Source organism: Dendrobates tinctorius, unplaced genomic scaffold (assembly GCF_039654945.1).
Source record: "Dendrobates tinctorius isolate UK_male_01 unplaced genomic scaffold, ASM3965494v1 ptg000011l, whole genome shotgun sequence".
In the NCBI taxonomy this organism is placed as follows: Eukaryota; Metazoa; Chordata; class Amphibia; order Anura; family Dendrobatidae; genus Dendrobates; species Dendrobates tinctorius.
Genome location: NW_027361679.1, coordinates 85,466,504 through 85,491,001, shown reverse-complemented (window position 1 = coordinate 85,491,001; position 24,498 = coordinate 85,466,504). Strand labels below are relative to the sequence as shown.

General features: G+C 41.4%; 1 protein-coding gene across 1 annotated transcript in view; it reads right to left on the bottom strand.

Moving 5' to 3' along the window:
* ADAMTS10 (ADAM metallopeptidase with thrombospondin type 1 motif 10) overlaps positions 1 to 24,498 on the bottom strand; it is a 322,067-nt gene that overhangs the window by 100,455 nt on the left and 197,114 nt on the right. Inside the window, exons 14-18 of the mRNA XM_073544180.1 lie at positions 24,245 to 24,390; positions 22,385 to 22,448; positions 17,148 to 17,250; positions 7,354 to 7,487; positions 1,653 to 1,776 (exon numbers count right to left, since the gene is read on the bottom strand). Of these exons, the coding sequence (XP_073400281.1) occupies positions 1,653 to 1,776; positions 7,354 to 7,487; positions 17,148 to 17,250; positions 22,385 to 22,448; positions 24,245 to 24,390 (571 nt within the window). The remainder of the gene's footprint in view (positions 1 to 1,652; positions 1,777 to 7,353; positions 7,488 to 17,147; positions 17,251 to 22,384; positions 22,449 to 24,244; positions 24,391 to 24,498) is intronic.

Here is a 24,498-nt window from a genome sequence, read left to right as displayed (position 1 = left end):
ACTGCCCACCCAATACCCAATATGACCACTTAGCGTAACCCAAGATGGTAGTGCCAAAGTACTTTACAACTACTTGTTCCTTTATAGAACTTTCTTCCTGTCTATGGAGGCCTCTGACGTGAGCAACGTTCTCATTTACTCTCTGTTCAATGTACTATATGAGATACCTATCCATGGTCCCAATCCTCTTACCGAATGCAATGTAGGCAGTTCCCGTACATTGCATGCAAGGGGTTACCCTGTGCAGCTGTCAAAGTTTGAAAGGGAATAAAACACTATTTAAAAGAGTCTGTCACCCCAAAAACTTCAACCTAAATGCTAATACGGATATATAAAGGACTTAGCCACTATGAACTAATTTTTTGCATTATTACTGCTTTTGTTGTCTAAAAACTGAGGTTTTTTTCAATATGTAATTTACGGCTCGTTGGTGCACCCTTGTTGTGGTCAAGGACTCTATGCACTGTTCCGGTCCCTTAATCGGCATGGGGCGCACTATCCCTTAGCTTAATTGATAGCGCTCCCTTAAACCTCATTCAGATGTCCGATTGTTTTGCGTATGAGAATATTGGACCAATAATTTTTTATTAGACTCTGATCAGAGTTTGACCAGAATGTGTAGTTAGTATCATCAGATTTTCTCGTACATGGAGACAATTTTAAAAAATGCCTTCACCTTCTCCATCCTGGCAGTTTGTGAAAATTGGACTGCACTTGGACGTCATGTGACTTGCATTGCTAATTTTTAGCCATGTCCCCTGACATTTTTCGCCACTCAGTCTGAGAAAAAAAAATCAGACACGTGAACGGCCCAATTATCTATCACAGGTACGAATTCTATCTGTGAAAAACACAAATACTATTTGTACGTGAAAATCTGACATCTGAATGAGGCCTGCTCTCCTTCCTTGCTCCAGACTGTGCATTAGTGTTACAGTTAGGAACGAGTAAAGAGACTGACACTGTGTGCACGATGCTAGGCTCAAGGAGTGTCAGTGTGCCCTTGCGTTTCAGTCAAAGCAGTGCTTGTTCTGGGCAGTATTAGCTAAGGAACAATGTACCCCATGCTAAATGAGGGGGCAAAATGGTGGACAGAGCTCTTGCCCATACAAAAGCAGTGAAATCTATAGGATAGGCATAATTTTAGTGGGAACTGAGTCCCCTACATGACTGTACCAGCAGTTTACTTGGCATTTTGGTGGTGGCAGACTTCCTGTAGAACAACTTGCAGGTAATTTGTAAGTTAAGGTCTGACCCCCAAAAAGATTTATGGAAGGTGTTTTATGCTGTGTTAATATATGATCACCCAGAAGTTTGTATGTGAATTGCTCCCTGTCAAGGGTTTTGCTTGCTTGTGGCAATAATGTATTTATTTAGTATAATTGAGAATTTGTATAATGAAAAACTGGAGCCCCGTAACAAAATTAATGGAAAAGTATGGTGTCATCATGTGTATTCATAAATCATCCCATTGTCTAGATGTTAGATTCTAGTGATGATGGAAATGCATGGAAGATGATTCTGCGTCTGCTTCTTTAATTTGGCAAAACTGTACAAAGTAAACATTTATGTCACTGTCTCTATTGTAATTAATATTGAAGAGTATACGTTTCTATACAGCTGTATATAGTCCTTTCATTTTTATTCCTTACCTGTCTCCAGTAGTGACTGGTTGAAGATTCCCTCAATAGTCTCACATGTATTTCCATCGCCACCACACACTCGACATTTGTCTTCTCTGGCATCAGATCCCAAAATTCGATCACAGCCCACGTGCTAATAGCAAATAAATCAATTTCAATTATACATAGAAAGTCAGTATTTACAGGTGCATCTCACAAAATTTGAATATCATCAAAAAGTTAATTTATTTCAGTTCTTCAAAGCAAAAAGTGAAACTCATATATTATATAGAGTCATTGCAAACAGAGTGATCTATTTCACGTGTTTATTTCTGTTAATGTTGATGATTATGGCTTCCAGCCAATGAAAACCCAAAAGTCATTATCTCAGTAAATTAGAATACTTTATAACACCAGCTTGAAAAAATGATTTTAAAATCCAAAATGTTGGCCTACAGAAATGTATGTTCAGTAAATGCACTCAATACTTGGTCGGGGCTCCTTTGACATCAATTACTGTATCAATGCAGCGTGGCATGGAGGCGATCAGCCTGTAACACTGCTGAGGTTTTATGGAAGCCCAGGTTGCTTTGATAGCAGCCTTCAGCTTGTCTGCATTGTTGGGTCTGGTGTCTCTCATTTTCTTCTTGACAATACCTCATATATTCTCTTTGGGGTTAAGGTCAGATGAGTTTTCTAGTCAATCAAGCACAGCGATACCGTTGTTTTTAAACCAGGTATTTGTACTTTTGGCAGTGTGGACAGGAGCCAAGTCCTGCTGGAGAATGAAATTTCCATCTCCAAAAAACTTGCCGGCAGAGGAAAGCATGAAGTGCTCTAAAATTTTCTGGTAGACGGCTACGCTGACATTTGTCTTGATAAAACACAGTGGACCTACACCAGCAGATGACATGGATCCCCAAACCATCATTGATTGTACAGAGAAATTGCAAAAAAAATGGAATCCTACAGCTGTTTTTTTTTGTTTGCTTTTTTTTTTACCTTGTTCACTAAATGCTAAAACTGACCTGCCATTATGATTCTCCAGGTCATTTCGAGTTCATAGACACTAAACATGTCTAGGTTCTTTTTTAAGTGGTGAAAAAAAATTCAAAAGTTTGTTAAAGAAATAAAAGTATATTGTACCATTTTCCGATACACGTAGTGTCTCCATTTTTCATGATCTTGGCTTGAGTGACGGCTTATTTTTTTCCACGCCGAGCTGATCTTTTTAATGATATCATTTTGGTGCATTTATGATCTTTTGATCACCCTTTATTGCATTTTAATGTTGCGGCGACCAAAAAACATTCTGGCATTTTGACTTTTTTTTCTCGTTACGCCGTTTACCGATAGGGTTCATTCTATTTTTATATTGATAGATCGGGCGATTCTGAACTCGGTGATACCCAATATGTGTATGTTTGATTTTTATATTGTCTTATTTATTTATTTATTTATTTTTTACTTTTGGCATGCTTCAATAGTCTCCATAGGAGACTAGAAGCTGCCATAATCTGATCGGCTCTGCTACATACAGGCAATGATCAGATCACCTTTCTGTAGCAGAATTGCTCACTTGTTATGAGTGCCGACCACCGGGAGTCAGACATCAGTGTACTATTACGCCTGATGTCGGAAAGGGGTTAAAGGCAGTTGTCTGTAGTTGGTGCTCACATGCAAAAATAGTGGTCCGTGGCCACATTATGTAAAGAGACATTAGAATGAAGTGATAACTAAGTGTTCTGAGGTCTCCCTAACAATCGCCGTATAATAAGATCCATAGATAGTGGAGACAATTAGATCAGCTAATTCTGTACCAAGTAATGGGGTCACTTACTGCTGTGTGAGAATATAGCACTATTAACGGACCTACATTAATATACAGTTAGGTCCATATATATTTGGAAAGAGACAACATTTTTCTAATTTTGGTTCTAGACATTACCACAATGAATTTTAAACAAAACAATTCAGATGCATTTGAAGTTCAAACTTTCAGCTTTCATTTGAGGGTATCCACATTAAAATTGGATGAAGGGTTTAGGAGTTTCAGCTCCTTAACATGTGCCACCCTGTTTTTAAAGGGACCAAAAGTAGTTGGACAGATTAAATAATTGTAAATAAAATGTTCATTTCCAGTACTTGGTTGAAAACCCTTTGTTGGCAATGACTGCCTGACGTCTTGAACTCATGGACATCACCAGACGCTGTGTTTCCTCCTTTTAGATGCTCTGCCAGGCCTTCACTGCGGTGGTTTTCAGTTGCTGTTTGTCTGTGGGCCTTTCTGTCTGAAGTTTAGTCTTTAACAAGTGAAATGCATGCTCAATTGGGTTGAGATCAGGTGACTGACTTGGCCATTCAAGAATATTCCACTTCTTTGCTTTAATAATCTCCTGGGTTGCTTTGGCTTTATGTTTTGGGTCATTGTCCATCTGTAGTATGAAACGATGACCAATCAGTTTGGCTGCATTTGGCTGGATCTGAGCACACAGTATGGCTCTGAATACTTCAGAATTCATTCGGCTGCTTCTGTCCTGTGTCAAATCATCAATAAACACTAGTGACCCAGTGCCACTGGCAGCCATGCATGCCCAAGCCATCACACTGCCTCTGCCGTGTTTTACAGATGATGTGGTATGCTTTGGATCATGAGCTGTACCACGTCTTTGCCATACTCTTCTCTTTCCATCATTCTGGTAGAGGTTGATCTTGGTTTCATCTGTCCAAAGAATGTTCTTCCAGAACTTTGCTGGATTTTTTAGATTTTTTTTTAGCGAAGTCCAGTCTAGCCTTTTTATTCTTGATGCTTATGAGTGGTTTGCACCGTGCAGTGAACCCTCTGTATTTACTTTCATGCAGTCTTCTCTTTATGGTAGATTTGGATATTGATACGCCTACCTCCTGGAGAGTGTTGTTCACTTGGTTGGCTGTTGTGAAGTGGTTTCTCTTCACCATGGAGATTATTCTGTGATCATCCACCACTGTTGTCTTCCGTGGGCGCCCAGGTCTTTTTGCATTGATGAGTTCACCAGTGCTTTCTTTCTTTCTCAGGATGTACCAAACTGTAGATATTGCCACTCCTAATGTTGTAGCAATATCTCGGATGGGTTTTTTCTGTTTTTGTAGCTTAAGGATGGCTTGTTTCACCTGCATGGAGAGCTCCTTTGACCGCTGGTTTCCTTCACAGTAAAACCTTCCAAATGCAAGCACCACACCTCAAATCAACTCCAGGCCTTTTATCTGCTTAATTGAGAATGACATAACGAAGGTATTGCCCACACCTGTCCATGAAATAGCCTTGGAGTCAATTGTCCAATTACTTTTGGTCACTTTAAAAACAGGGTGGCACATGTTAAGGAGCTGAAACTCCTAAACCCTTCATCCAATTTTAATGTGGATACCCTCAAATGAAAGCTGAAAGTCTGAACTTCAACTGCATCTGAATTGTTTTGCTTAAAATTCATTGTGGTACTGTCTAGAACCAAAATTAGAAAAATGTTGTCTCTGTCCAAACATAGATGGACCTATCTGTATGCTAGTGCCAATATATAGTTAGCAGACAGCTGAGTCCCACATCAGTCGGTGGATGCGAACTGAACTGTTCGAATATAATAAAATTGAAATATTGTTCAACCAAGAGGAGACGTATTCCGGTGGGCTAAAATAACATTTGATTAATGAACCCACAAAGGGACTGAAATAATGAAATTCAATCAATAGCTCCAAGCTAATAAGAAGTCTATATAGTGGCCAACACAGACACTGCTTTTAAACACAGCACACAATACTAAGTTAAGTTGAAAAATAAAAGATATATTTTAATAATTATTATAGAATTAATTAGTTAGGGTTTATTTGCCTTAAGTCGGAAATAACCTTCGTTGAGTCTTTTGAACAGCTGAGGAGTCCCCAATGAAGAGGACAAAAATTCATCAAGGAACCCGAAGTCCCCTGCTCATAAAAACACCAAACCAAATAAACAAGTTCCACCACACAAACATACATGGAAAGCAAAGTCTATGAGTAGAACAAGATGGACAAAAAAAACACTGTATGGCTACAGTTAGGGTATAAATCTTTACCCTTTTAACCCCACCTGTACAATATGGAGATAATATCACTGGTAGATTTGATGACCTGCAGGATATCCAGGGAAGAGCAGGTACAGTTGGTTGCATAAAAAAATGGTGGCGTGCATTTAAAAAAATGGCGGTGTGTGACCCAAAATGAGGTACATTAATTGACCTAAATTTGTACATTTCAACATTTATGAACTCTTTATAATGAAAATGAATCAATGTTAATCTTCTGTAGGATGGAAGTCTGACGTACAAAATATGTCTTCTGTGTGTCATTCATGTTTTACGAATAACCATAGATTCTTATAGCTGAGTCTGATCTATGGATCAGACACACAGATCTATGATATGGAATCAAGAAAAATCTTTGGATCTTTGTGTTGTCTGATATAAAAATAGACCACCCATAGATGTGTGAATGTAGGCTTTGTCTGTCTAGGAAATTACCCTTAAATATGTTGATACTGGCAACCATTATATCTTGTATCAGCATTTCTGTAGATGGTTGAAAAAACATAATGACTATGAGCTGAAATTCTCTTTAAATAAAAAAATCCTCACTATTAAAGGGATCTGTCAACAGGTTTCTGCTGTTTATTCGGAGAGTGGCGCGATGTAGGGGCAGAAACACTGATTCTAGCCCTGTGTCACTTACTGGGCTGCTTGTTGTAGTCTCAATAAAATCAGTGTATTTTCAGAGGGAGATTATCACTACAGTAGAGGACTAAATGTCTCCTGCTATGCAACCTTGCCCTTGAAGCTTTTTGCCAATACACAGTGTGCACAGAAAGCTGCCAATCAGTGGTGTGGGCGGGGTTATACAGAGCTCAGCATTGAGAGAACTGCTAGATCTGCAGCAGAGAAAACAGCGATCTTATAAAATGACAGCACGCAGACTAGCAAGTGACACATCTCTGGAATCAGGGTTTTTGTTCCTACATCATGATGGTCTCAAATTGCACAGCTAAAACATTGTGACAGAATCCCTTAATAAACTCCTGTGGACCAATCAATATGTTTACATTATTTGGGCTGCATAATCATAGCTACAGTTAGGGATTCTCCAGTCTTTACAGCAAGGTTTTATACTTTCTACTTACAAGGTTTACATTTTACTATTATACATAGTTTTGAATGTCTTGCTTGTTAGTACTCAATATGAGATTCCATTATTTACTTCCATATCATGAAAATCAGTACTGACCATGTGATGGCCACAGAGTTCGTTACATAAGAGAGCTTTGACTACTGTACTGGAACAAACTGTTCATTTGTGTGATCGTCAAATGACCCAGACAAAATAAACAATGGAGATTCATAACGAATGACAGTAAGTGGGTATCTTGAAAACCATTAAGAATTCCGAGATGGAGTATTTTAGAGACCTTTTCATAATACAAAGAGTATGCTTTATTTATTGAAGCCAGAATACCCTTTATGGTGTTAGCTCTTCTGAGGAGAGTAGCCACTTCTTGACACCTTTGTCATTGACCTATTTCCTATGAGAACAAAAGGATGGGGCATATTGAAGTCCAACATGCCCAATGCTTTTTATCCCAACATCAACCACTGGGTGAGAGTCTGAACACTCACTTACACATTCGATAACAGGTGGGTCTTGAAAATATTACCATTAAAAAAGTACATACCTTGCATTCCCCGTTAACACACACATCATAGAATTCGGTTCTACATGGAGTTCCATCTACAACCGCCGCTGCTCTTTCAGTGTAGAAGTTGAACCCTTCAGCTAAGCAGTTCAATGAACAAGCCTTCACACCGCCTTTAGTCACAAAAGGAACAACAGTATTATAGGATTTTATGCCTCCCTTGGAAGAAATCCAGACAAATTATTTTGAAGACTCAACTATCATCAGATTTTGGATTAGAAAATTTCAAAGACTTAATGCTCTTGAATAGTCTTTCTTTGTTGATGGTGAAACAAAGTTTTCACAAGTATAGAAGATGCATCCGTCTCATGGCTACAGGACTAATGATGAAAAGATGTATACGGCATGTGATCGCTCTAGCCAATCACTGGGCTGTGCAGTCGGTGCCATCATCCTCAGCATGACTATTGAGTCCAGTGATTGGCTACAATGCTAATGTGCTGTAGACATGTCATCACTGCAACCATGTCATTATCGTGTCAGATTGTTGTACTCAGGGCCCACCAGTAACACTCACTTTGGAGGCCCACTTTTCACCTGTATTACAAATATTACACGACCCTCATTCACAAATGTACCTACCTCTATATAATAATAAACTGGTAGTTTGGTTAATAAATGATGAGATGCTGCTTTTTTCTATACAGAGTGAATCAATTGAATTATGCCAAGTACTGCCCATACAATGGGGTTTGGGGCCCATATCTGCACAGGGGCCCACCGGGGGATTCCCCTGTTACCCTATGGGCCAGTCCGAGCCTGCATGTCAACATAGACTGGCAGGAGGAAACAGAGTTGAAGCTGGATCGGTAGGGAGTAAGCCATTATGATTTTGATATTTTTAAAGAGATGAAACCTTTGGGCTGATGAAAGTTTAAAGGTGGACCACCTCCTATGTTTTTCTTACATTCATCCAAAGCCGTATACAGTGTATGGCCTGGTTATAAATGCACAAGTTCATTCTATATGTACATATCTCTTATGAAACATTCTTTGACTCTTCGTCTACTAATTCCCTTTTCGTTATTTCCATCTTGCTATGTGCTTTATTAACTTATGTGTGTTGTGAGCTTTGTTGTGTGATAATTCTCTGCCCAAGTCTTCAACTGCCTGAAATATCTTCAATGTCAGTAGCTTTGCCGAAATTGGTATTGTGTTCAAAAACGGAAATCTTACTTTCTATGGTATGTTCACATGGGACAGAAATGTCGGAGCCACAGCAGCCTGGTCCTGTAGAAGGGAGCACTGGGCTGCTATGGCTGCTGAAGCGTCAGGTCTGGAACTGCTGGGGCCGAACCTCCTGTTACTGGGGGAATGATATTGCTGCCGGAGCGAGCCAGTAACAAGGTGAAGGGGGCATGGCCAGTCAGTGTGAGGCAAAATGGGTTGCACGGCAACTGATGCGGTGTTTTCACCAGAGCGGCGATGAGGTGCAGACCACAACCACTATGAATGGAGCGACAGGCCGCGGTGTGAAGAGAAAGGGCAACATGGTGAGGGGCTCACCGAAACCGGCGGCTGTGCGGAGGAGCGTGCGATCGACGGAGCATCGCTGTACGAACGTCTGGGTTGTCGGCTGACATCCCGAGAGGCGCACGTCGGACAGATCAGTACAGCACAGCTCTTCAGGTGACGGGGGCTGTCCAAAGAGACACACGCCGAGAGGAATCCTGCTGAGAGCTCTATTCTTTTGCTCTGTGGATATATGAACTAGGGGCTCAGCAGGAAAAAAGCCGGAGACCGCCCGCTGCACCCAGAAGTAGGACCGTGTGCTGGGCGAGGACACCACACTGACCACCGCCAGCATCCTGCTACCCACGGGACCTTCAGCGAGTGATAGGCTGCACTGCCACGATAAGTGAACTGTTAACCAGAGACTGTTTAGTTAAACAACCATTTATTCAGTTTAGTTTTGTACCCCTTTTACCCTGCTATCTCCCTGCACGGCGTTCCATACTCTTGACTAATTAAATATAGTTAAAGGGAATCTGTCACCTCTTTTTTGAGATATCATATAATGATATCATTCAATTGTGTGTCACATAAGGATTCTCTTAGTACTTTTGCTTCCCCCTGACCCCGCACCTTTCATGCATAAATACCTTTTTTATATCGGTTCAGATGTATGTAAACTGCCGCTGTCCGGTCCTATGGGCGGGGCTTATTCAGCTGCTCCCCCCTCCCTGTCTTGCTCTACACAAGAAGAAATGCATAGAGCAAGACAGGGAGGGGGGGAGCAGGTGAATAAGCCCCGCCGAGCGGACCGGACAGCGGCAGTTTACATACATCTGAACCGATATAAACAAGGTATTTATGCATGAAAGGTGCGGGGTCAGGGGGAAGCAAAAGTACTAAGAGAATCCTTATGTGACACAATTGAATGATATCATTATATGATATCTCAAAAAAGGGGTGACAGATTGCCTTTAACAACCGGCTCTCCAGCATTTGTGTTACTACATCCCAGCACCAGCATATTACAGTATGTCCACACAGAAATGTGTCACAATTTCCATTTTTGTTTGCACATATATTAAATGTAATAAAAAAAAGAGAAGAGCCAGCACTGCCAGTGGTCAGAACGCATAACATGAGGTGCATATGCACATATCTTACTGCATTCAAAATGAGACATTTAGCAAAATATTGATCAATATATTGAGCCACCCCGCCCCCCAAGGCAATCTCATATGGGGGGGTCCTACTCTACATTTTTATTTATTCACTGTGCCATTGCGGCCTCCTAAATGTTTTAAAAGCAAGACCATATCAAATGCAATCCATACCTGAAGCATATCTGCATCACTCCCGTGCAGCCAGATGGAACAGGTGCAGATAAAGGCCAACCAGGTCTGAACACAGACATCTCAGGTTTGACCTCCATCTGGCTGCACGGGAGTGATGCAGACATGCTTCAGGTATGGATTGCATTTGATATGGTCTTGCTTTTAAAACATTTAGGAGGCCGCAATGGCACAGTGAATAAATAAAAATGTAGAGTAGGACCCCCCATATGAGATTGCCTTGGCGTGGCGGGTGTGACGGACTCAGCTCCTGCTGAGCCCATTTTTTGAGTGGACCCTCTGGGTCGTGGCACCCACCCACCGAGGGCGAGCTGACCTTGTGAGAATCCACCCCCTATACAGGGAGTGTCAGGGGCAAGACCAAGGGGGTGAGCCACCACGACTGCTGGGACCAGACGGCCGGCTCAGGGGACACTAGACGAGTGTCTGACGACAAGGACGAGCAGGAAGCAAGACGAGACTAGACGTAGGTGCAAGGTATCTTCATTAGAATAACACAAGATCACATACAGAGAAAACAAGCAAAACGTGCAAGGTGCGCGCGTGGGCATGCCAAGGTCCATAACATGGTACGTGCCAGATGGCACGCCTAGGCACAGGTAATGGCATGATGGCATCGGACTCCGGACTGCTGGCAAACCGACAGGGTCCAGGGATCAGGCTGCGGACGTCAGCTCCGGACATCAGGCCGTAGTCATCTGGTTCCGGACCTCTGGCAACGGTCGGCAGGTTCCGGGCATCCGGCAGGCAAACCAGGGTTCAGGCAAGGAGGCACGACAGATATCCAAGCAGGGTGCGTGTTTAGGGAACACGCCAAGGTCCAAGGCTAGGTGCGTGTGTAGGGGACACGCCAGGGTCCAAGGCTAGGTGCGTGTGTAGGGAACACGCCAGGGTCCAAGGCTAGGTGCGTGTGTAGGGAACACGCCAGGGTCCAAGGCTAGGTGCGTGTGTAGGGGACACACCAGGGTTCAAGACTAGGTGCAAGGCAAGGTGCGTGTGTAGGGGACACGCCAGGGTTCAAAGCGAGGTGCGTGTGTAGGGGACACGCCAAGGTTCGCAAACGAAACAGGGTGCGTGTGTAGCCACGCCAAAGCATAGAATAAGACAGTGCGTGTAGAGACACGCCAAGGTACAAGGTATAAGACAGAGTGCGTGTAGAGACACGCCAAGGTTCAAGGTACAAGACAGAGTGCGTGTTGAGACACGCAAAGGCACAAGACAGGGTGCGTGTAGAGACACGCCAAGGTTCAAGGCAGGGTGCGTGTAGAGACACGCCAAGGTTCAAGGCAGGGTGCGTGCTAGAAGCGACGCCAGGGTTCAAGGCAGGGTGCGTGCTAGGAGCCACGCAGGGGGCACGCCACACTGGCCAGTGCACACGGCTGTACACAAACACGTGGCACTTACCACGGCACAGGAGACGGCCAAGGGGAACCCACGCCGGGGTTCAATGCAAGGACAAGGCAGGGAACAAGGCAAGGAACACAAGCAGAAACAGAGCCAGGTCAGAGCGAGGACAGAGTCTAGCAGCGGAGCGTAGGCAGAAGCCCAGAGCCGGGCCAAGGAAAGACCTTGGGACTAGACAAAGAAACAAGCACTAAGGAGAGGAGAAATGGTGCGTGTGCCAGGGAGCACTACAGAGCACCATAGGAGAGAGCGAGGCAGAGCAAGCAAAGACTGAGACCATAGGGAGGAACACAAAGCAAGGAATAGCAAGGCAGAGAACACAGGGAGGACTACAAGTCAAAGCATAGCATGGCAAAACAGGCGAGGCAGAGAACAAAGGAAGGACTACAAGTCAAAGCATAGCTAAGGCGAGACATAGCAAAACAGACTAAGACAAAGAACAGCAGAAGGACTACAAGGCAAAGCAAGGCAAAGACAAACATGGCACGAGAGACAACACAAGACAAGAGGCGGAATACGAGCACGGAGCGTGTGCAGAGACGCACTACAGAGCAAAGTGCAAGGGCACAGAATAGAGGGAGCAACCCCACAGACCCAGAGCCTTGCAGGGAAGCAACACAATAATCAGGCCCTGAGCATAGGAAGAGGCGGCCTGATATAGGGCAAAGCACCTGCTCCTCCAGGTCAGGACCAGGGGAGAACTTCCGGGATTCTAGACATGACGAGATGATAGCAGAACCAGACAGTGCAGGATCTTAGGAAACGTCACATGATCAGGGTTTCAGACATGACGAGATGATCACTGAACCAACCAGTGCAGGATCCTAGGAAGAACACATGATCCGGGATTCTAGACATGACGAGATGATTGCAGAACCAGACAGTGCAGGATCTTAAGAAACATCACATGATCAAGGACTCCAGACATGACGAGAAGATCACAGAAGGCAGAGCAGAAACGCAGGGATCCTGCAGCTCGGACATGAGGTGAGTCTGCACACAGCTCTAGCGAACATGCAGGACAGCAGACAAAACATGCGCATGCACATCGCTCCAGGAGTTCTTGAGACAAACAGACATGGCAGACATGGCGGACGTGACAGCGGGGTGGCTCAATATATTGATCAATATTTTGCTAAATGTCTCATTTTGAATGCAGTAAGATATGTGCATATGCACCTCATGTTATGTGTTCTGACCACTGGCAGTGCTGGCTCTTCTCTTTTTTTATTGCAAATTGGTTTTGTGGCTGACCACCACTGTTGCCGTGCACGCTGGGTCATGTTCGCCATCTTTTCTGTGTTTATTGTGATTGATCTAGGCTGCTGTGCACACTCACGGCAGCCCCGCCCTGCCCCAGGCTTTATTTATTTTTGCATCCATGTCTGAGCCTGCATTGCCCTTCATCTGTGTTTGCTGGTTAGGCAGTGTGTGGAGGTCAAACCTGAGATGTCTGTGTTCAGACCTGGTTGGCCTTTATCTGCACCTGCTCCATCTGGCTGCACGGGAGTGATGCAGTCATGCTTCAGGTATGGATTGCATTTGATATGGTCTTGCTTTTAAAACATTTAGGAGGCCGCAATGGCACAGTGAATAAATAAAAATGTAGAGTAGGACCCCCCATATGAGATTGCCTTGGCGTGGCGGGGTGGCTCAATATATTGATCAATATTTTGCTAAATGTCTCATTTTGAATGCAGTAAGATATGTGCATATGCACCTCATGTTATGCGTTCTGACCACTGGCAGTGCTGGCTCTTCTCTTTTTTTATTATATATTAAATGTATGCTGCAGACTTTCACAGAAACTTTCATCTCTTCTAATGTAGAGCAAAACTGAGCAAAACTCTAGGAGTACCGGATGCCCTGAGAGGACTATGATGTTTCCTTTTACTAACAGCAAAATTAAATGTTTAAAAGATCAAAATTTCAATCTGAAAGTTTCCTTTGTCTATAAAGTAACACAGACAGTACTCAACTTTATATATTATGCTTACTTATCATCACTGTCCAACATTCCCTATCAGTATATCTTTGGAGCGAGGGAGAAAACAGGAGCACCAGGAGTAAACACAAGGAGAACATACAGACTCCTTGCAGATGTTGTTCTTGGTGGGATTTGAACCCAGGACCCCAGTGCTGCAAAGCAAAAGTGCTATACACTGAGCCACCATGCTCCCCAAGTTACTGTATCTGTCCCCCTTATGTTTTTTGTTGTAGCTGTTAGGCTGAGGCTACATAGCACCACAGGGTACTGCAACCGTGACAAGCAAGTTGCAAAATATCTGACATGGTTGAACTTCTTAAGACTTGCTTGTCGCAGTCTGCGTACCCCCATTCACTTGTATTGTTCTGTGATGTAGCAGAAACACCTAGCTAACTTTGGTCTAGTGACAGGTGTTGCAGCCATAGGCATCTAAGGGCTCACTCACACTGGCGAGTAGCATCCAAAAATTCTCTCATACAAGCGAATCAAATGCTATATACAAATGATCCTCGTCTCAACCTCTGCTGAGATCATTAGCCAAGTGTCATTTTACTGTGATCCAATTCTCTCGCATGAGAGAACACACACAGGTAGGTGTGGAGGAGTAATTTCTCTATTTTCTTCATCGCCGGTGTAATCGGACTGCAATCGGATGACATCTGAGTGCAGTCCAATATTTCTCACACACCCATAGACTTGTATGGGTGAGTGTGAGCCGAGTTTCGCAGCATGCTGCGATTGCACTGTCTCTAAATGGGTTGCTTATGAAATTATGAAAGCTATTCTCACATGTATGTACATGGCCATATTCCTGGTGTTTATATTAATTCTTCTCTGCCTTTTTTTACATTTTTGCCTTTTTCAACAAGGAATGTAGAACTGATATTGTTTTATCATATAGATATTTTATTCCAATTTTTTTTCCCAGATTAAAATCCCTCATTACAAGAAATATATTAAGAGTTCTTGTCCACTCAGTGACTATGGGAACAGGTAAACCAGGGTTAGTTAATCCTGGGAGCGTGAAGGCCCACACTTCCTTGGTTGGTCTGAGTCAAGCTTTAGCTAATGCTGCCATCTGGGCTGTTTTTCTTCCTAAAATTTCTAATTCACCTGTTTTGAATATTTAAACAATGCTTATGGAGTTCGTTTTCCACCGAGAATTTTCAAATGATTACGTTTTATGTGTTGTTTATTCATAAAAGGTGGTGGTGATGCCTGGGGGGACACAGACTGAAGAGGGGCCCTATGCTGTCCAGTATTTTATCATAATCCATGTGTCTGTGACTGAAGCTGTTTGATGTTTTGGAGGTGGAAATGGGCCCTTTACCTCTGGGCCCCTATTCGGCTGCTCAAGTGGCACCAATGGTATGTCTGCCCCTGTGGTGATGTCTGAAACAGGGTATTGGACCAACAGGCAATATTGTAGTAACTGGCTATGGTCCAATGATGCCAGCGGTAATTATTAACTATTTTGAGGTATTAAAAAAAAACACCCCCACTTTGATAACAGAACCATTTTATTTAGAAACAAGGGCCCCGATTCATTTATTTTGTCCTGTTGCATTCGCTGACGTGATTTGCTCCAAATACTTCAAAATGGCACACGCGGTTCATAAATTTGGTGCAAAATCCAAAATGCTACTTATTTTTGGCTTCATCTGTTTGTGTGCAAATTTTTGTTTTAAAAAGTCACAAAAGCACAACGTCTGTCTTGAAAATGTGCCGAATTAAAGATTCCTCCAGAAGATTGAGATGCGTACAAAAATTTCGACAGTTGGTAAAAGTCTAATTTCATGAATCTGTCTAAAACGTCTTGATAAGAAAACGTTGTAGAGTGAAAAGTAAAAAAAAAAGAAAAAAGCAGTGTAAAAAATGGCACAAGTCTTATACAGAATAAGGTGCAAAAACTGGAGAAGCAAGAATGATGACTCGGGGCCAAGGGGTTTTACATCACTAAGTTGTAGCACAGGAAATGTAAAATTCCATGGTGGCCATTCAGAGGCAGGCAAAACGAGATACTTCTCTGTGACATCCATATGCCCCATATACAGCCAACCGGCAGATGTTGTCCTCCTGATAGAAAAACCCTCTAGGCATATTGTTTCAGGATCTTGGTTTGCGAGACACTGACCAATTGTCTTGGATATGTGTCTCATTGGCTTCAATGTCTGAAAACCTCATTGTTTCATAAAACAGAGTTCAGGACTTCCTCCTAACCATCGGAGAAGCCTGCTCACTCCAAGCCCAGCTGTGTTTTACACTGACAAAAGTTTGATAAGTCTTGGCCATAAGCTTACTATATTTTGTAAGCCAATTTGTGAAAGGTTAACATTATGTTAAAATGTCCAAAAAGGGAATAAAAAAATACAGATCTTCTCGTACAAATGTGGGGAGCTCAAAAAGGCGGCCCAGCACCCTGATCACTGGAGGCATACCACTGCATCTGTTGTGCATTAAGCTGTGCTCGGCCTCAGTTCCCCTTTGCACCTCTCACTCTATCTAGGAATGTGCTGAGTTGAGCTTTTCTACTAAATCTTCCACTTTAGATGTAAGTGTGGAATCTCCCAGGGGACAAATTCCCCAGCAAAGCAGCAAGGGAGGAGGTGGTGCGTATAGAAATCTGGCTGACAAAGTAGAGGATAGCCGCTGGGTGTAAAACACTCTGGTTTTGAAAAAAAAAAAAATAATAGTAATTATAATAACTTAGTCATCCATCCTTCTTATTGTAGCTATGAAGAAAGAATGAAGAAAGGTTGTCCAAGAAAATGATCTTCGGAGAAGTTCCAGGAATTTGTGTTTGCTAAGGTTTTCTCTAGGTACTCCAGTTTCCCCCACAAAATATACCAATTGGTTTCTATAAGATTGTCCTTATTGTGTGTCTGTACACTGGAGATCAGGCAATTAGATAGAGGAGTCCCCTTCCCAGAGAACAGGGAATAACATGAAGAGCGACAATTCCTGCGGAATAAGTTGTCGCTATATAAGTAATAGGATGTTACCTCTCAATATACCTATGCAAAATTTAAGCAAAAGGTTTAAAAAACATATTTGAGATTTACGTATCAGGCTGTCATCTGTTAGAAGCAATGAATATATTATCATATACAGAGATTAATAGGACAAGTGTTTGCAATTGGTAAAATTCCCAGCCTCATACTTACATTTAAGGGAACCTGTCACACTGTACATGCAGGTCAATCTGTAAACAGCTTAGCAGAGAGAAGGGGAAGCGGAGCTGAACGATATACTGAATCTTTTCCAACCTGCATAACTTGTACTTTATCCACTAAAGTACCTGGTATGTCTGCAAGAGTCCAGTGGGCGGTCCTACTCAGTGATTGACAGCTATCTCTGCATGCACATACAGTGAAGACCGCCAATCACGATATAGGACCGCCCACTGGACACATACCAGGGATTTAATTGAATAAAACCTTTCATTAAAAAGTTTTAATGAAACTTTCCAACAAAATTGTTTATCAATCTGATCAGCTCCTCCTGTCTATAACATCCTGCCAGCAGATCAGGTACCATTATCAACATGACAGATTCCCTTTAATATTCAAGACACCTACCTCCTTTGTAACTTTTCCAAGAATAATATTTTCCCCTAAATGCCACATTGTCAAATTCTGCACACTGTATCTCCCGAAAATCCTGTGACCCTGGTGGGCAATCCTGGAAAAAAAACAAAAACTTTAGTTTAGTCAGTTATCAAACCAATACGTTATTTCCTCAGATGCCATTAACACTGTGTAGCAATGATAAAGTGCATTGTTATTTTGATTTTGTTTTCTGATCAAGTAGAAAATTAATTACGGTACATAGTGAGTAATTACAAAATAATTGGTCAATCCTGAACTGTCAACAAATTGTAGATTTTATTCAAAATTTAATAAAATCAGCTAATTACATGATTGTGATTTTTAACTATCTAAATTATTGAGGATACAAATCAGATTAATAGTTGCCTCCATAGTGTGAAGATATGAACGGTTGAGCATTGCATGGTACAACCATCCTACTTTCCAATGGAGATCCTGTAACAGAATCTTTTTAAAATGGGTTGCGTTACAATACTGGTTAAAGGTTTTGACAGACATGTTTAAGCAATGGCTTTCCTTCTTGGAGTATGTACATTGTAGATTCAGACTGAAGGCAGAAGAGCCATGAAGTTACACATATGGAAACAAAGAGTAAAAAAACATATGCGATACAAACTAGAATATGTGTTAAGGCTTAGATTCTTTCGCTCTCATGGAAGCAGAGGTAATTCTTTGTCTTCCTTTCCAGTGACAGTACTCATGAGTTTCAGTTTCTTCATAACGATTGATGGTCTTCATGACTGCAATTGATGAAAACCTTCAAGGTTCTAGCAATTTTCTGAACTGGCTGACCTTTGTGTCTTAAAGTAATGATGGACTGTTACCCTTTTTCTTACTTCACTGGTTCTTGCTATATTCTGGCTTAGAACAGTTTTGGAATAGTGCTTAGCTCTATACGGAACTGTGTACCAACACTGCCAAAACATTGCAAAACATACCTGATGGTCACAAACACTTTCTGAAGGCCACTGATTACACAAATTAACTCTTGACATTACATACCTGTTCATTAAAGCCATTCCAGGTATCCACCCGATGAAGCTGCTTGAAAGAATGCCAGTGGTAACGATATGATTAGAGTAAAAGGGGTTACTTTGAGGAATCTAAGGTTTAATATAGATTCTGGTTTGCTTCACATGGGTTTCTTTACTTATTGGTTTCATATATAGTTAGGTTCAGGAATATTTGGACAGTAACACAAGTTTTGCCATTTTAGCTGCTTACCAAAACATATTTAAAATACAGTTATATATCAATATGGGCTTAAAGTGCAGGCTCTCAGCATTAATTTTAGGATATTCACATCTTTCTTGGAGTAAGGGTTTAGAAATTACAGCCCTTTAGTATGTAAATACCTCTTTTTAAAGGGACCAAAAGTAATTGGATATTTATCTCAGAAGCTTTTTATTGGACTGCAGAAACTATTCCCTCATTAATCCATCATCCAATAAGTAGGTAAAAGGTCTGGAGCTGATTCCAGGTGTGGCATTTGCATTTGGAAGCTGTTGCTGTGAATCTACAACATGATTTAAAAGGAGCTCTCAATAGAAGACAAATAGAAATCAGTAGGCTGAAGAAAAAGAAGAAATCTATCAGAGAGATAGCAGAAATGTTACAAGTGGCCCAATCAACAGTTTGGTGTATTCTGCAAAAAAATGAGCACTAATGAGCTTGAGAAATCCAAAAGACCTATCTTTCCATGGGAGACAATAGTGGACATGGTGAAGAAAAACCCTTTACAACATCCACTGAAGGGAAGTAGGTGTTCTCCCATAAAGAGAAGACTTCATGAGGGGAAATACAGAGGGTTCACCACAAGGTGCAAACTATTAATCAGCCTTAAAAATGGAAAGGCCAGATTAGACGTTGCCAAAAAACATCTAAAGATGCCAGCCCAGCTCTGGAAAAGCATTCTTTGAACAGATGAAACTAAGATCAAACTGTACCAGAATAATGGGAAGAAGAAAGTATGGATAAGGCTTGGAATGGCTCATGATCCAAAGCACACCACATCCTCTGTAAAACATGGTGGAGGCAGTGTGATGGCATGGGCATGTATGGCTTCCAATGGCATTAGGTCACTAGTGTTTATTGATGATGTGACTAGGATTATTCTTCCTGCTCAGATTCTATCAAATGTGCAAGGTTGATTGGACGGCGGTTCACAGTACAGATGGACAATGACCCAAAACATACTGCAAAAGCAATGCATGAGGTTTTTTAAGGGAAAGAATTGGAATATTCTGCAATGGTTGAATCAATCATCAGGTGTCAACCCCACTTCACATGCTTAAGACAATCTTAAAGGGATGTATCTCCAAGATCCTATCCCAACATGTAGTAGTTGTAATAATAATAATATTAGCAAATACCTCCAATTAGAAATGTTGTATAGTTTTTCTGATTCACTGTGTCTCTTTTCTCACGTGCAGGCATTGCAGGGACCTTAGGTATCCATGGTTACAACCACTGATATAGTAACAGTTATTTGGCTAGTTGCTAGTGGTCATAACCATGGATGCCTAAGGTTCTGCAATGCCTGCACAGGATGAAAGAGACATAGCAAAGTACCTCTACAAAGTATTAAAAATGAACATCTTATTTACAGTTGTGCCAAAAGTATTGACACCCCTGCAATTCTGTCAGATAATACTCAGTTTCTTCCTGAAAATGATTGCAAACACAAATTCTTTGGTATTATTATCTTCATTTAATTTGTCTTAAATGAAAAAACACAAAAAGAATTGTCCTAAAGCCAAATTGGATATAATTCCACACCAAACATAAAAAAGAGGGTGGACAAAAGTATTGGCACTGTTCAAAAAATCATGTGATGCTTCTCTAATTTGTGTAATTAACAGCACCTGTAACTTACCTGTGGCACCTAACAGGTGTTGGCAATAACTAAATCACACTTGCAGCCAGTTGACATGGATTAAAGTTGACTTAACCTCTGTCCTGTGTCCTTGTGTGTACCACATTGAGCATGGAGAAATGAAAGAAGACCAAAGAACTGTCTGAGGACTTGAGAAACCAAATTGTGAGGAAGCATGAGCAATCTCAAGGCTACAAGTCCATCTCCAAAGACCTGAATGTTCCTGTGTCTACCGTGCGCAGTGTCATCAAGAAGTTTAAAGCCCATGGCACTATGGCTAACCTCCCTAGATGTGGTCGGAAAAGAAAAATTGACAAGAGATTTCAATGCAAGATTGTGCGGATGTTGGATAAAGAACCTCGACTAACAACCAAACAAGTTCAAGCTGCCCTGCAGTCCGAGGATACAACAGTGTCAACCCGTACTATCCGTCGGCATCTGAATGAAAAGGGACTGTATGGTAGGAGACCCAGGAAGACCCCACTTCTTACCCCGAGACATAAAAAAGCCAGGCTGGAGTTTGCCAAAACTTACCTGAAAAAGCCTAAAACGTTTTGGAAGAATGTTCTCTGGTCAGATGAGACAAAAGTAGAGCTTGTTGGGCAAAGGCATCAGCATAGAGTTTACAGGAGAAAAAAAGAGGCATTCAAAGAAAACACGGTCCCTACAGTCAAGCATGGCGGAGGTTCCCTGATGTTTTGGGGTTGCTTTGCTGCCTCTGGCACTGGACTGCTTGACCGTGTGCATGGCATTATGAAGTCTGAAGACTACTAACAAATTTTGCAGCATAATGTAGGGCCCAGTGTGAGAAAGCTGGGTCTCCCTCAGAGGTCATTGGTCTTCCAGCAGGACAATGACCCAAAACACACTTCAAAAAGCACTAGAAAATGGTTTGAGATAAAGCACTGGAGACTTCTAAGGTGGCCAGCAATGAGTCCAGACCTGAATCCCATAGAACACCTGTGGAGAGATCTAAAAATGGCAGTTTGGAGAAGGCACCCTTCTAATATCAGGGACCTGGAGCAGTTTGCCAAAGAAGAATTGTCTAAAATTCCAGCAGAGCATTGTAAGAAACTCATTGATGGTTACCGGAAGCGGTTGGTCGCAGTTATTTTGGCTAAAAGTTGTGCAACCAAGTATTAGGCTGAGGGTGCCAATACTTTTGTCTGGCCCATTTTTGGAGTTTTGTGTGAAATGATCAATGTTTTGCTTCATTCTCTTTTGTGTTTTTTAATTTAAGACAAATTAAATGAAAATAATAATACCAAAGAATTTGTGTTTGCAATCATTTTCAGGAAGAAACTGAGCATTATCTGACAGAATTGCAGGGGTGTCAATACTTTTGGCCACAACTGTATGGTGAAGTTAATTTTCCAATTACTTTTTAACCCCTGAAATGTTGAGGCTTTGTAGGAAAAATGGTTGCAATTACTTAATGTTTCATAACATTATCATGAAGATTCAGGTACTGTCAAAATATTTCTGGACCTAACTGTATGTTTCTTTGTTGTTTTGCTGCCTTAAAGGGAAACTGTTACCATGCGGTTAGTCTGCAGATTAATAGTGTTATTATGCTGTCCGGTGCCTGCATACAGCCGAATGCAGTGAGGAGAAAAATAACTTTATTCTCCTCAGCAGCACTCTGTTTCAGTCACGGAGCAGCACCGGTGCAGGATCAGGCATCACTCTGAATTTATAGAGCGGCCACTGTAACAACGCCCCCGATTGACAGCAATGTAGAGCCAGTGTCAGTCAGGGCTGGGGGTGTGGTTACAGAGTCCGATCTGTATACTCAGAGCGATGACTAAACCCGTGCCAGCGTGGAGAATAAAGTTAATTTTCTCCCCGCTGCATTCGGCTGTGTGCAGGCACTGGGCAGCATCGTAACGCTGTTAACCTGCAGTTTAACCTCATATCGGCAGCTTAATAGCGTTATTTCTGTTGACAGGTTTCCTTTAAGTCTGCATCTACAGTGTGTACATTCCAATAAGAAAAAGGAAAACCACTACATGAACAGATGTGTCCAAACTTTTGAATGATACTGTATATTTATTTTTTATTTATTTATTTTACTCATTTAGATGGAGCCATTAATTCCACAGCGCTTTACAGACATTATTGGCACTGTCCCCGATGGGGCTCACAATCAACATTATCTTGCCCCATGCATCTTTTAAATACATTTGCGCCATTTTTGTTGGAAAAAAAGGGTTGGCTAACATAAAATTGTATATTTTGTAACATAATAATGTTTAGAATTCACATGTAAGTCATCACTTATGTTTTGGATAGGAATGCATTAATCTCTACACTCTTATTCTACTCTACTTACATCGATATTGCATGATCGGTGTCTTTTCCTTTCTCCTAAGCAATACTTCCCTCCAATGGTTGGCCTAAAATCCAATACAGATTTAAAAAATGTTTATTATTAGTAATTATTATTCTTTTTTTCAAGTTACAGTAGGTATTATTTAGTTGTTAGTAGTATAAGATCTATTACTAATGAAGTATTACTTGAAGATTGTGAGCCCTCGCGGGCAGGGTCCTCTCTCCTCCTGTACCAGTTATGACTTGTATTGTTTAAGATTATTGTACTTGTTTTTATGTATACCCCCCTCACATGTAAAGCGCCATGGAATAAATGGCGCTATAACAATAAATAATAATAATAATAATAATTTGCCTATAAAAGACGTGGTCTTGGCAGTGAACACTTTTACCAAATGCTCAGATTGTCTCATCAAATTAAGGAAGCCATACTCACGTCTCCCATCCCTTACCACTACCGTTCAACACTGCCTGGTCAGTCACTTATCTGTACTTTATCCTTATGTACTGGTGAAGCCTGTTACAGGAACATGTGATCGCTGCAGCCAATCACTGACCACAGAGGTGATTTGCTATCAATCACAGCATTTTGTAAAAAATGTGTATTCACGACATCTCCTTTGAGAAATATGATATTTATTTGTATATCTTTGAGAGACATAACTGCCTGAGATTTGCTAGCTCTCTTGACATTTATTTATATAGCACCACCATATTCTGCGGCACTTACCATCACTGGCCTCATTGGGGCTCACAATCTAAATTCCCAATCAGTATGTCTTTGGAATGTGGTTGTAAACTAGAGCAAACACAGGGAGAAGATACAAACTCCTTGCAGATGTTGTCCTAGGTGGGATTTGAATCGAGGACCCCAGCGATGCAGAGTAACAGTGCTAACCTCTGAGCCAGAGCTATGACATGAAAGGATTTGCAGCAATTTTTGGTGGTTAAAAAAAAAAAGTCCAAATTTTGTTGCATGCTAATTTGGCACACATTTGTGACTTTTCATATTTAACAACTCTCTCACCAGTTTTAAACTGGGCATGTAATCTTGGCATGGTTAACTATGTCAATTAGGTTTAAAGTTGACTTATGAATTGCAATTTTTTTAAAAATTTGCCAAAAAAGCTGGAAGCTCATTCCAATTGAGGGGTGTCTTAAAAAGTTTAAAATCAGCTATAGACATGTTACATAGGTTGAAAAAAGACATAGGTCCATAAAATTCAACCCTCCTTATCTATCGCTAGATTATTTATAACCCGCAATGCCATTTGTTGTGAGAAAAACATAAAAACCTTTATTAAATACTGTTATAGTATCTGAAATTATCACCGCTTGCAGTAAACCACAGTCTGACTGCTCTACCTGTAAAGAACTCTTTCTTATTCAGCTGCCGGAATTACCTTTCATCCTCATGTAATGTTATTTCTAAAGAAGTGTAAAATTAATCCATAGCGGTAGAAATAATGCCATTGCAGTCTCTAGCAAAACGGACTTAAAAAATTGAATGATTTCCCTCCCATATGTTGTCCTCTGTTTTTCCTCTTTCCTCTTAATATTAAATCTGATAAGAATGCTGCCTACAATGTAAGTTCAATTGAGAAGGTCTCTAGTCGGAGTACTTTCAACGTTGCTTAAAGTTGTGTCTTCTACCAAAAGATTCCTAGAGAACCGTATGACATCCAAAGCCTCATCTGCCTCGGAGATTGCCAAAGAATCTTTCAAACAGTACACTTAATCACTTAATACTAATGTGACAACCCAGTTATCCTCTAGCTTGTATTGAGTCTTTGACCTATGTACATCTAACATTGAATAATTTTATGTATCGTACCAATATAGTAGAGCTGTTCTTACCTACCTTGGGCTATCACAGTGGCGGATAGAAGAAGATACACCTCCTCCACAGGACCTGCTACATTCTCCCCATGATGTCCAGGGCCCCCATGCTCCATCCACGCCCTCAGGACGGGTCCCAAATGGAACACATTCCCTCTTATAACACCACTGTAGACAGGACATGATCATCATATTGTTTTACTTGAACTTTGAAACACAATGTTTTAGCCAATATGCGTATTTTACAGTCCATTATCATCCATTATGTTATCATTC